Source organism: Schistocerca gregaria, chromosome 1 (genome assembly GCF_023897955.1).
Source record: "Schistocerca gregaria isolate iqSchGreg1 chromosome 1, iqSchGreg1.2, whole genome shotgun sequence".
Lineage (NCBI taxonomy): Eukaryota > Metazoa > Arthropoda > Insecta > Orthoptera > Acrididae > Schistocerca > Schistocerca gregaria.
Window position 1 is genome coordinate 867928633 of NC_064920.1, and position 13313 is coordinate 867941945.

At 39.1% G+C, this 13313-nt stretch overlaps 1 protein-coding gene across 7 annotated transcripts in view; it reads right to left on the minus strand.

Annotated features, from left to right (window-relative positions):
• The window catches only part of LOC126273100 (deoxyribodipyrimidine photo-lyase), a 102469-nt gene that overhangs the window by 40220 nt on the left and 48936 nt on the right, over nucleotides 1-13313 (minus strand). For all 7 annotated transcript variants that reach the window (XR_007549305.1, XM_049976563.1, XM_049976530.1 and 4 more), the window contains exons 4-5: nucleotides 8716-8841; nucleotides 8420-8622 (exon numbers count right to left, since the gene is read on the minus strand). Coding sequence is in view for 6 of the 7 variants with exons in the window: in XM_049976563.1 (XP_049832520.1) it covers nucleotides 8420-8622; nucleotides 8716-8841 (329 nt within the window). In the remaining variant the exon portion in view is untranslated. The remainder of the gene's footprint in view (nucleotides 1-8419; nucleotides 8623-8715; nucleotides 8842-13313) is intronic.

Here is a 13313-nt window from a genome sequence, read left to right on the forward strand (position 1 = left end):
TCTCATCAACAGGAGGTGAAAAATGGCTAAGCAGGCATGGCTAGAGAACAAATGTAAGGATGTGGAGGCTTATCTCACTAGGTGTAAGATAGATACAGCCTACAAGAAAATTAAAGAGACCTTTGGAGAAAAGAGAGCCACTTGTATGAACATCAAGGGCGATGTACTTGAGGACAATATTATGGAAATGGAAGAGGATGTAGATGAAGATGAAATGGGAGATGTGATACTGTGTGAAGAGTTTGACAGAGCACTGAAAGACCCGAGTCGTAACAAGGCCCCGGGAGTAGACAACATTCCATTAGAACTACTGACGGCCTTGGGAGAGCCAGTCCTGACAGAACTCTACCATCTGGTGACCAAGATGTACGAGACCGGCGAAATACCCTCAGACTTCATAAAGAATATAATAATTCAAATCCCAAAGAAAGCAGGTGTTGACAGATGTGAAAATTACCGAACTATCAGTTTAATAAGTCACAGCTGCAAAATACTAACATGAATTCTTTAAAGACGAACAGAAGAATGTTGTAGATTAGGTGGGTAGATCATGTAACTAATGAGGAGTTATTGAATAGGATTAGGGAGAAGAGGAGTTTGTGGCACAACTTGACGAGAAGAAGGGATCGGTTGGTAGGACATGTCCTGAGGCATCAAGGGCTCACCAGTTTAGTATTGGAGGGCAGCGTGGAGGGTAAAAATCGTAGAGGCAGACCAAGAGATGAATACACTAAGGAGATTCAGAAGGATGTAGGTTGCAGTAGGTACTGGTAGATGAAGGAGCTTGCACAAGTTAGATCGGTATGGAGAGCTACATCAAACCAGTCTCAGGACTGAAGACCACAACAACAACAACAACAACAACAACAACATATTCAACAACGTTAGTAAGCCTTTAGTCAGGCTTAAGCTCTTGATTATATCTTATGCCCGTACTCGAGCATATAATAAATGTTGGCTGTCATTTGCAACAATCTAAAACCATTTGGGAGAAAATAATATTAGAAGACTGTTAATCATTCAAAGAGAGTCTACGCTCACTAGTGTGGGAACACCTAGATCATGAAATATTAGTTGCAGGCAACTTTAACCCAGTAAGTGTAGACTGGAAGATATATTGATTCATTGCATGTGGTACAGGCAGGCAGTCTAGTGAAGCAATTTTGAACATGGTTTCCAAAAACTGTCTCGAGGAGCTAGTTTGTCAGCCCACATGCAATGGAAATATTCCAGACCTTGTAGTAACAATCAGGCCTGACCTTATTAGCAGTGTCAGTATACACACAGGAATTAGTGATCATATCATAATGACAATGGTTAATAAACGTAATAAATCCATCAACAAGGGTAGGAGAGTATTTTTGTTAGAAATAACAGATAAGCTGTAGTTAGCACCCCACTTAGACCAGACTTAAACCCAGAGGGTATAGCTGGATTTGTAAGTATTGGCTACATAAAAGTCTAGGGAACAATCAACACTGGGTGTTACATGAATTTTATCTTTTGAGAAGACCAGAGGGGAAATCTGGTTTACTTGCTAAAAACATTCAACAGCAAAGATTGCACGAGTATTTCTTTCCTTAAAACAACTGGTTTCGTGAAACTTTGCTGTCATCTTAAGGTCTTTAAAAATCTTTCTTTTATCAAATGTGTTCATTTTATGTTGGACCTCACGCCAAGTTGTCACTTGGATAAAAATCAGCACAAGCACATTCTAAAAAGGTTTGTAATAACTAAAATATTTAAAAACACACAGCACATTGTGCAAATGGCCGTGTCCATATATCTATGTCACTCTCACAAGCTCATAATGTTACAAAAACACAGTACACAGTGCACAGTAGCACATCTGTTTACCTTCATTTTGTTTACATAAGCCGGTCATATTTTAAACATTGAAAATCCACATTGGCACAAACAATGCCTGTCATCTGGGCTACGAGATAGAAATTGAAGCTGCATGCAAGATTGTTCGGGCAAAACTCAGTATCTGGGATGGGCATAAAATGGTAATGGTATCATCTCCTGATGTAACTGAAAACTTTAGAGAAAACCTCACTTCGTTCCCCAATCATACTGTAATCGTTGGTGGAGACTTTCTGGGAAAACTGCATTTTTGTTAGTGGTAGGCATGACATTGAAACTGGTATCAGTGATCATGGCACACTTTTGGCAACAATGAAAGCTGAATTACAAAAGGACAACTAAAACAAGTAAAAGGATATATATGTTGCTTCTTGTAGAATCTTAGAACATATTCTGAGCTCAAACATACCGCAGTATCTTAAAACAGAGCACGGATATCAAAAACATAGATGGTGCCAAACCCAACTCACAGTTTTCTCACATGACGTAATGAAAGCTTTAAATCAGTGCCGTCAGTTAAAAGTAGGATTTATTGATTTCTGAAAAACATGTGACTCAGTACCACATCCAAGCTTATTGTCGAAAGTATGACTGTATGGGTATCATGGAAAATATTTGTGACTGTGTTGAGGACTTTACAGTAGGGAGGATACAGCATGTTACCTTGAATGGACATTCATCATTACGTGTACAACTAACTTCGGGACTGCCTCAATGAAGTGTGTATGTAGGGACTGTTGCTGTTCATGTTGTTTATTAACGATCTTGCAGACAATATTAATAATAATATCAGGCTTTTTGCAGGTGATGCAGTAATCTGTAGTGAAGTACTGCCTGAAAGACGCTGCATATATATTCAGTTACAGCCTGATAAGATTGCAAAGTGGTGAAGAGACTGGCAACTTGCTATAAATGTTCACAAATGCACAATTTTACATTTCACCATATGAAAAAGCATAGAATCCTATGACAACAGTATCAGTGAGTCATGGTCAGATTCTGTCACCTCATACAAATAACTGGGTGTCACACTTTGTGGAGATATGAAAAGGAATGATCAATTATTCTCAGTCATGGGTAAACCAGATGGTAATACTTTGCTTTATTGAAAGAATACAGGGAAAATACAATCAGCTAACAAAGGAGATTGCTTACAAACCACTTGTTAATCATCATTCATCACTGACATAATAATCAATTAAACAAGGGCTTAAATTCATGGAAAAATAGACAAAGTTCCTTAGCACAAGCTTAAAGTGAAAGTGTCACAACTGTGAGCTATTTGTATTCTGAATGGAATCACTAAAAATAGCAGTAAAATTTTAAAGTTCAGAAGAGATCACGTAATGTGAAATATTCGAAGTCTATACAATGAAAATATTTCAGAGTGTACACTATTGGACACACAAAACTCCACGACTCAATACTTAGAAAGATTTCGACTCACTCAAAATGGGACCTGTTGCTGCTCATACATACTATCTGTTCCAGATCTCAGACTCAACTACTACACAGATCATACATAAAATGTCCTAGAGCCAAGAAACACACATACAAAGATGGATACCACTATTTAAACCCGCACGCTGGCGTGAGTCACACACATCACTCCTGAATCATACTTCAAACGATAAGTTAATGTTAAAAACGTGTACCATATATTAATTTGTGCTCAAGTTTCCTCAGCTTTCTACTGCAGGCCTTAGATTTCCTCTAAAGTAAATACTTTGTTCGCAAATAGGATTTTTGCCCATGTAAATGCTACTTTGCATTGTTATGTTACTAATAAATGTAAACAATTGAAAGTAAGTACATTCATACATCCATAATTATGTCTGCTTAGTAAAGCTGCCACTACTTTAAGTGTTTCACATCTTATTTACATGAAAATTAAGGTTTTTATGAGTGAAATATACATTTCGACCTGTAATTAAAAATGGGTAATATTTATAATTTAAAAAAGATCTACTGTGCGACAGTCTGACAGCATTCATTTAGACCTATCAGTTGACACTCTGTCTGTAAATATTCCTTAATGCATTGTTGAGATATTAACAATTAAAGTCCATTTCGTACATAAAACATTTAATACAAAGTAACAAAAACTACATTTTATAGTGAGGGCACATTCCACCTATGCAGTCATCTTAGTTTTGTCAATGTAGCCATGTTGCTGGCTTCTATGTCACAAGTTGGGTTTCATTTTTATTAAATTTAGTTTTATTTGATATTAGTTCTTGCCAATCAATTTGGCCATGGCATGGCAGCTACCCTTCCATGTTTCACACCAACAGCACTGTTATCCCAACGGCATGGCCTGTGTTCTAGAATTCTCATACTCAAGAGCCTCTGCCAATCACTGCGCCTCAGAAGGTACCACCACCTACTAATGACACGATAAGCCTCATGCACCACTGAGGTCCAACTGTTTCAGTTCGCCTGCCTGCCTTCCTTAATGCCAAAACACTTGCTGGTTCAGCTGCTAATATCACAACAGAATGCTATTGCATGTCTGTTTTTTAAAGTTTCTCATCACCACTATCGGACGGTATCATCTCAACCCATGAAATTACAAATCAATATCCTTAACATAGGTTTCCTGCAGAATTCTTTAACATATTCTCAATTCTGGTGTAATAACTTTACTTGAAAAGGAAAAGTTTCTGTCAACAAATCATCATGGATTTAGAAAGCACTGTTCATGCAAAACACAGCTTGCTACTCTCACATAACATCCTGTGAACCATGGATTAAGGGCAACAGGCTGATTCCATATTCCTAGATTTCTGGTAAGCAGTTGACATGGTGTCCCACTGCAGACTAATGTAGTGACCATATGGAATAGGTTCCCAGATATGTGAGTGGCTTGAAGACATCTTAAGTAATAGAACACAGTATGTTGTCCTAGACAGGGAGTGTTAGTCAAAGATGAGGATATTGTCAGGAGTCTCCCAGGGAAATCTTGACAAGAGTGCTACTATCCTCTATACAGGGTGATTAAAAATACTTTTAAAAGCTCTGGGGACAAGTTCTTTACTCCGAAAGTCATTCTTTTATGAGTTTTTAATGATGGAGCTCATCAACACAAACTAATAACACATGCTTCAAATGTTCTCCTCTTGCTTCTAAATATACTCCCTGACAATTTCAAATGCTTTTGGAGGCTTTCATGGCACATCGATGAAGACCTCCTACATCAGGACTGTCCGCTATGTAGACAAATTTTTAAGGTGGTCCCAGAGACAATAATCCAAAGGAATGAGGTCAGAGGAATGTGCAGGCCATGGAGCTGGTCCTTGTCTACCTATCCACCTGTCACAGTAGATACCAGTCAGTGCATCTAAAACACTGAGACTGAAATGTGCTGGAGCTCCATCACTTTTTCCTCTCAATATTTGCAGGGGCACACATTTTAGTAGGTCTTGGAGGGTGTTCTGAATAAAGTCCTTGTAGACAGAACCTGTGAAACACGGTGGGAGAACTTATGGCCCTACCAGGCCCTCACCCATAATTCCAACCAACACATTAATCTCAAACTGGTGTCGATTTCTAGCCTGAACTGTGGCATGAGGATTGTGATCAGATCGTACATGCTGGATGTGGAAATCTGTTATTCCATCTTTTCCAGATGGCAAGTGTAAAGCCTACACACGTTGAAGAGGATACGAGTACATAAGCTGCTCATGAAGTATCCTCTCAAGCTGAACTTGCAATGTACCACACACAAGGGCCATTTGTCTTATGTTGATAACTAGCTCTTCTCCAAAAGCCCGTAGAAAGTTCTCTTCTTGGTCAGGTTATATGAGCAACATATGGTCTTCCTCAATCAATGGTCTGTGGTGCTAGAGCTCCTGTCTCAGCAATGTTACAATACACAGCACCAAAGGTTGGATGATTCGGCCCGGCCGTCTCTAGTCCGGAAATGGTGTGTGATACAGCGATGTAGCCTCATGCTCATTGCCATTCATGCAGCTGCACATGAAAATCACATGAATGGAGCACTTTCAGTTAACTCACTGCTTGTAATACATTTACGTAATGGACATACCAAAGACCGAAGAATGACAAATGTACATGTCTCCCTAGCAAAACAGGGCCATCTAGGATACAGTGAGTCAAACAGGTGCATGGATAAGTGAAGTAGTCAGGTTGTACGTGGAAAGCCAATGAACGTCGATTTTCATTAATAACTCGAAAACAAAGGATTTTTGAATGTATGTTTACGTGAACTTTTTACCTTGGCTCAGCATAAGAATCCCGTCCCCAAACTTCGTAGATGTATTTTTGAAACACCCCATACATATAGATTATCTGATGACAGGGTGAGCAGCAACTGGCAGCTGTTTGCTGATGACGCTGGGGTGAATGGAGAGATGCCATTGACTGACTGTATGTGGATACAAGGTAACACACACAAATTTCTAGCTGATGTGATGAATGGCAGCTTGCTCTAAAAGTAAAAAAGTATAAGTTAATGCAGATGAGTTGGAAAAACAATACCACAATGTTTGAATACAGCATTAGCACTGTGCTGCTTGATACAGTCATGTCTGCTAAATATCTAGGTGAAGCATTGCAAAGCAATATGAAATAGACTGAGCACCTATAAAAGGTGAATGATCAAGTTTGGTTTTATCAAGAGAGTTTTAGGAAAGTGTAGTTCCTCTGTAAAAAAGGCTGCACATAGAGCACTAGCATGACCCACTCTTGTTTGGGATCCTCACCAGGTCAGATTAAACAAAGACATTGAAGCAATTCAGAAGCATGCTGCTACACTTGTTACTGGTAGGTCCGATCAACACGCAAGTATTAAGGAGGTGCTTCTTGACTTCAAAAGGGAATCCCTGGAATGTAGACAATATTCTTTTCACGAACACTAATCAGAAAATTTATAGAAATGGCATTTGATGCTGAGTGAGAAGGATTCTCTGGCAACCATGCTCATCTCATGTAATGGCTATGAAGACGTGAGAAATTTTGGTTCATATGGAGGCACAGACAGTGATTTTTTCCTCGCTCTATTTGCGAGTGAAGCAGGAAAGTAAATCACTATTAGTGGTCCAAGATACTCTTTGCCATACACCATATCTTTGAGCCGTTGCATAGCTAGCGTTAAGTTGTCGGTACTGTCTTCTTCGAACTATAATGTGGCATAGGTATGTTAGATGGTAGTCACATTGGAGCAAGGAGTCAGCCACATCATAACATTAATAATTTGTAATTTAAAATAAGAAACCTAACCATGGTCATATTTGTTAAGACACATTTATTGTTGAAAATCAATATGATCAATAGATGTAAGGCCACTAGCTACTAACCAGGCAGCTGTGTAAATATGAACACATTATAATAGTTAAACAGTCAGGTAACTTACTTCATTAATGTCTCCAGACTGTGCAGTACCTCCAATAGTCAACTATAAGACGAGTTTGTGTCTTCCCTTCAGTTTTGTATTCCGCTCAGATTCAAACAACACATTATTAATTTCTCTTTCAATTTTATTTATAATTTTTTTACTTTTGGACATATTATTTTACTCCAGAGATGGTAAGAAGCTCCAGAACATGTTCTTGGATTCTCTCATTCCATCTGGTACTAATTCACACTGATCTTTTTCCCCCTCAATTCCCCATTATCTCAAGGATTCCATCTGGTACTAATTCACACTGATCTTTTTCCCCCTCAATTCTCCATTATCTCAAGGAGTCATGATTTTTCTTTTATTTTCTACATTCTGCACTCCTGTTCTCTGTTTGTCACTTTTTATTAGTATCTCAGCATCTTTCAATATTTTCTTTGTATAATTTCATTTCCCTGTGACCTGTTTACAGCCCCCCCCCCCCACCCCTCCCCAACAAAGTGGCCCCTCCCACAAGGCTTTATCTCACATATTTACTGTCATCATTTAGCTCTCAATTAACGGTAGTACCCCATAATTTCTACCAACATTAACAGTTCTCTCTGCTTTATTAATTTTGTACAACACAGTTTTACTAACATTATTAAATTAAAGTTTCTGATGTTAGATCATTCCAAATCCGTTCCTGCAAACTAACTTTCTGATGGTCAGGAAAGTGGAATAGCTTTTTCTTATCTCCAGCACCTGATTTGTACATTTTACTCTTTCTTTTCTTGTTTCCTACCTCTCACAGAAATCTTGTGCACGGATTTTTTTTTTTTTAATTGGAAAGATTCTTATTTAGTGTTGTTGCTTTATATTGTTGCCTGGAACTTTCATCTATGTGTTTCTTTTCAATGAGTGGTAACTGCACAAAATTCTTTTATACAGTAGTTAAAACAAAACAAAACAAAAAGTCAAATAATCCTTTGGAACTGTTACAACATTTCAGGATTTTCCCGATAGTCTGCAGGTGATTCCATATGCTTTTGTGCTGGTATCTAATTCTTTCATTACAGTCATCCAACAACCAACACATACATTATTCTTTCTTTCAAACCACTTTCTTCACATGCAAAATATAGGCATTTCACACATACTGCATGTGCTGACCTAAGTTGTTGCTGCTACTGTTATTAAAGCAATCCAACTTACCTGACATAATGGTACATCTTTTGGGAGACATTTCTTTACATCATCTACCCACTTACGAGGCTCCCTCAATGGTGAGAAATCAGTGACAACAGCTCCTAATTTATGCTGTGTCAAAAACTGTGGCAAGGTGCTGACCGGTTCACCAAGGAGTAAATGAAATTCAACAGCCAGTTTCTTACATTCTGCTTCAACCTCTTGCAATCCTAATGCAGGGAAAAAATAAGGAAACATTTTTTAAGAAAAATGTTAAGAACTATCTTTTTCCCATTATTCTTAGAAAGACTTCCAGATCATACCTTTCAAGAGGAAACTGTAATGTCGATATGTAGTATCAAGAAATTTGGGAACCAAACAGAAACAAACATGAAGTGAGAGTGAAGTTTTTAAAGCCAACTTCTGTGCATAGAGCAAGGCCCAGTTATCTGAAAAATACAAGCACAAGATGAAAACATACATCTACAGTTGATGTTAGATTAGTCTGTAAGTAAAAACTATTAAAACAAAGCTGCCGATGTATCGGCTGTTCAAAAAGTCTCTCCGCGCAGTGCCGTATGATTGTTAGTTGCGCATGCCGTATGATTGCTTGCCTGTCTGGGTAACTTCCCTTCAAGTGGACTCTCCCAACATTCCACTGTTTCATTTATCTCGGCCAGCGTCATTAGTATCATGGGTGTGTGTCGTTACATGTTGACATGAACGTTTAAGTTTAGTTCCTTTGTTCGTTTGTTTCGTTTTTGTCACTGTTAAAATGCTAACCATTGAAAAAGGTGTGTTTTTAATCAAACAAGTGTTCAAAGCTGGCAATAAATACACAGTTTCAGATCGTCAAACATTTAATTTAGTTTTCCCAGAGACAACACACCCACATTGCTATACTGTGCGAGATTTGATTAACAAATTCATGGCAAGAGACTAGAGCTCTGCATTTTGATGAAAACAACTGCTCGAGCATTTCCCATTTTGTGCCGCTACTCGATGGCTGGAAAAGGCCCATGCTGCAATACGGCTGTGGCCTTCTAATGCACCATGTGGCCGGTTGTCCTCCACCTCTTGGTTATCGGTTGGAATGTCTAGCACTGCCGGGCACTCGAGCGTACTCACAATCTCGGCCAGTGACAGTACAACTGCTGCACTCTCTACAGTGCCAAATCGCATTAGAAACCATGTGTAAACGCAGTTGACGACCTGGCTTTGAGCACCACACACATCATTATGGATAAACCAAGTATAGGTCGTAAACGTTCCATTTATGAAACGAAGAAAAGTATTATGGAGAGAAGTATTACGGAGAGAATTAGGAGCGGCTCATTAGTCCTGAAGAAGAAAGACATGTTGGAAGAGGAGGCGAAAAGTGAATCGTGGAAATCATTTGCACTTGTAGTGGATCCTGTCACGCAGGCTTCTGCTGGTTTCGTGCAATGTACCACATGTGATACCATACTTCCGTGCCAGTCAAGGACAACAGCTATGCTTCGGCACTACAAAAGGAAAAGAGGAGCAGAAGTCCACCGGCCGCTTGCAGTACCAAGTAGCATAAGGAAAGTTGTTGTTGATAGGTTGTTCGATATGAGTGGAATAGATTCGCTACTGTTAAATACTTTTAGTAAGATTGGATTCAAGAATTATTCACAGGAGCTCATCAATGTTGGCACCACTTATGGCAAAGTCAGTATAGAAGATGTTCTTCTGCACCCTACCACTGTATCGCAACATATTAAAGGAAAGACAGACAAAATACAGGTGACAATGGTGCCCAAGCTAATGTGTGCCTTAAAGAACAAAATGTGCGCTTTATACGCTGATCTGTGTGCTGATAACTACAAGAAGAGAAATTTTTTGACTATGAAGTCGCATTATGTGAATGATGAGTGGCAGCTAGAAACACTTGTTTTGATAACAACCGAGTTTCCGCACGTGCCTAAGACAGGAGAGACCATACGGCACGAAATCAAAGGGCGGATGCTTGAGTTAGGAATTAAAAAGAATGATCTTACGAAATGTTACTTTGTCACTGACCAAGGAGCTAATATAGAGAAGGCACCTTGATCTTACGACCGTTTGACTTGCTTTGATCACTGCTTGATGACTGCGCTTCGTCACACATTTCAAGAGACATATTTAGAAGACGAAGCCCCAAAATACTGTTGTGTGTACTATCAGCAAGAGCTATAGTAGGCTATTTGAAAAGATTGGGTCACTCGGGGCGTCTGCGGCACTCTGTGAAGCAAGAAGCTGTAACTCGGTGGAACAGTATACCGTTAATGCTTAATTCCGTCATAAGTCAAATCGACGATATTCGAGATCTACTAGAATCCCGAGGGCAATCGACACTCTTAGAAACCTTCCAAGAAGGGTGCATACGAGACGTTGTCGCTTTGCTAGCCCCCTTTAAAGAAGCGAGTTTGCATTTGGAAACTGCAAAGATAACAATGCTGGAACATGTGCTGCCTTGGCACAAGAGTCTGTTACATCATTGTGGATTAATAGACAGTGACAACGAGGTATGAACACTTTCTATAGGTTACGATCCTTTATACAACTGTTAAATTATCAGAGTGCAGTTATGTACATTGGGTTTCCTTTTCAGCTCATGGCAAAAATAAAAAGGAGAGCAGTATACTTCATCACAGAGAAGTGCAAAATTGAGGCTATCCATTCCTTCCCAATCCTGCATTCAATATTAGTACAACGTATATGTGGCCGAGTTTGGAGATAGGCTACACATAGTCCATGATTAGACTACTGTGTTCCCTTTTGTCTACCGAACGGAACAAAATACTAAATACAGTTTTTAACATTACAATTACTGGAATACATGATAACCTCAAAGGCGAAACTCCGGTAGGCTGCAACATATTAACAAACATCAAATGTAACATACACAAGTGTATTATTTAGGTCATAGAACTGGTAGTAAACAACGAAAGACATTTGTAAAAGAAATAAGTGAGTGGTTAATGTGCAGCGGCAGCCTCTAATGTCAAGGAGTGTGACGAAACACCACTCGCTGACACTGAGTCGACCGGTTACTGGCGACCGGCCGAGTGCTGCCGATCGGCTGCCCACAACCGGCGGAAGAGGACGCTCGGCCGCATACTACCGAGAGCCAGAGGGGCAAGCAGGACTTGCCGGTAAAAATCGGAGATAATGCAGACCTCTACAAGAGACTGCATTATTGTCAATGGTTCAAAAATTTCGTTCAACAAAATGCAAGGTATATTCTTAATGAAACATTTTTCACTGATGAGGTGTGGTTTCATTTATCTGGGTACATGAACTCGCAAAATTCTATTATGTGGAGTACTTCAAATCCATCATGTACTCCTGAGGAACCATTTCATTCTGTGAAAATAAAAGTTCGGATTGCAATTTCTAGACATCAGATTGTGGGTCCCATATTTTTCAACGAAACAATAAACGCGCAATGATACTGCAGTGATATTCTGTACTCATTCATAGGAGAACTTGTGTTAAGTGACATACTGAATGGTTATTTTCAGCAAGATGGTGCAACCGCGTATACAGCTCGTGTTTCAATGTCACTGCTTGGTGATGTTTTTGGTAATCGCATAATTTCACAGGAACTTCGGCCTGCACGATCGCGTGACCTAACACCACTGACTTTTTCTTCTGGGGTGCAGCGAAAGCAACTGTCTACAAAAACCGTCCAAAATCCATCAATGATTTGAAAACTGCAATATCCACTTTCACTGCTTCTGTTACAGAAGAAATGTTGCAGTTTGTGTTTTGAAACATGATTAGACCTATTGAATTGTGTATTCAACAGCAGGAGGGACACTTTCAACATTAAATGTGAAAATTTGTAAGTAAAAATGAATATTCAATAAATTAATAACTTTTATTTCACCGAGTTTCCTTTTGGTATATTTACCGCGGCATATGGCACGTGCGGCTAACAATCATCTCGCATTATGGAGAGACTTTTTGAACACCCCGTATCTTCTTACATATGTAAAAATGCATTTGTACCAAATATTCCTCCTTTTCTTTCTAAATTCAATGTTTTGAAATTTATTCATTGAGTATTCATGCCTACACTGAAAACTATGTCATCTGTACAGTGCCAACACTTTTTAGTGTCTGACTTCAGAGGGATGCTGGGACCAGACGAACAATGCTCCAGTTTCACATAAAGTACGGAGAGAGGAAAAACATGCAGAGTTCACAAACACCTACACATTATAAATAATCAACAACAACATAGCTGTATAAAATTAAATGAAGTGGCTGCCCGGTGCCCTCTCAATTTGTGTCTGGACCTGTACTTGAGTTAACAAAACACTGGACAGCCCACTACAAAAACCGCGACAATGTTGTCAAAGTTACCATGGAGCTGTGCAGGCAAAAGCAACACGCACCAACATACCGTATTTACACAAATCTAGCGCCCCTCCCCTTTTTTTTTAACCATACGAAGTACACAAAACTGGGGAGTGCATAAGATTCGATGGCGCATCATATTCGAGTACAAACTTGAATTGTTCACATGTATTTGTTACCCTATGTGATCTGAAGTAGCAAAACATTTATTATTAAACTCTAGCAAGAAAATATAGGTATGGTATCTGTGAATTATAGAAAGGAAGACATAAATTGGGTAAGAGGTTATCAAGTTAAAGAGGTGATATATATTTCCAGTTCTGAATTCTGTTCACAGGCATTTGCTCGTTGAAATTTATGTTCTGTCCTGCACATTACAACGCACTGTTATATTTCTCAACCTAGTTTCATTATTGTTGGCCTATTACAGTAGTTTGCATTGTGTTTGCATTAGATTGACACGAAATGAATGGAATATCCTAAGGAAGCTACTTTCAAGTGTAAATTAATTCTTCATGCTGAAAAATGCGGTAACAGAAGGGCAGGAAGAGAG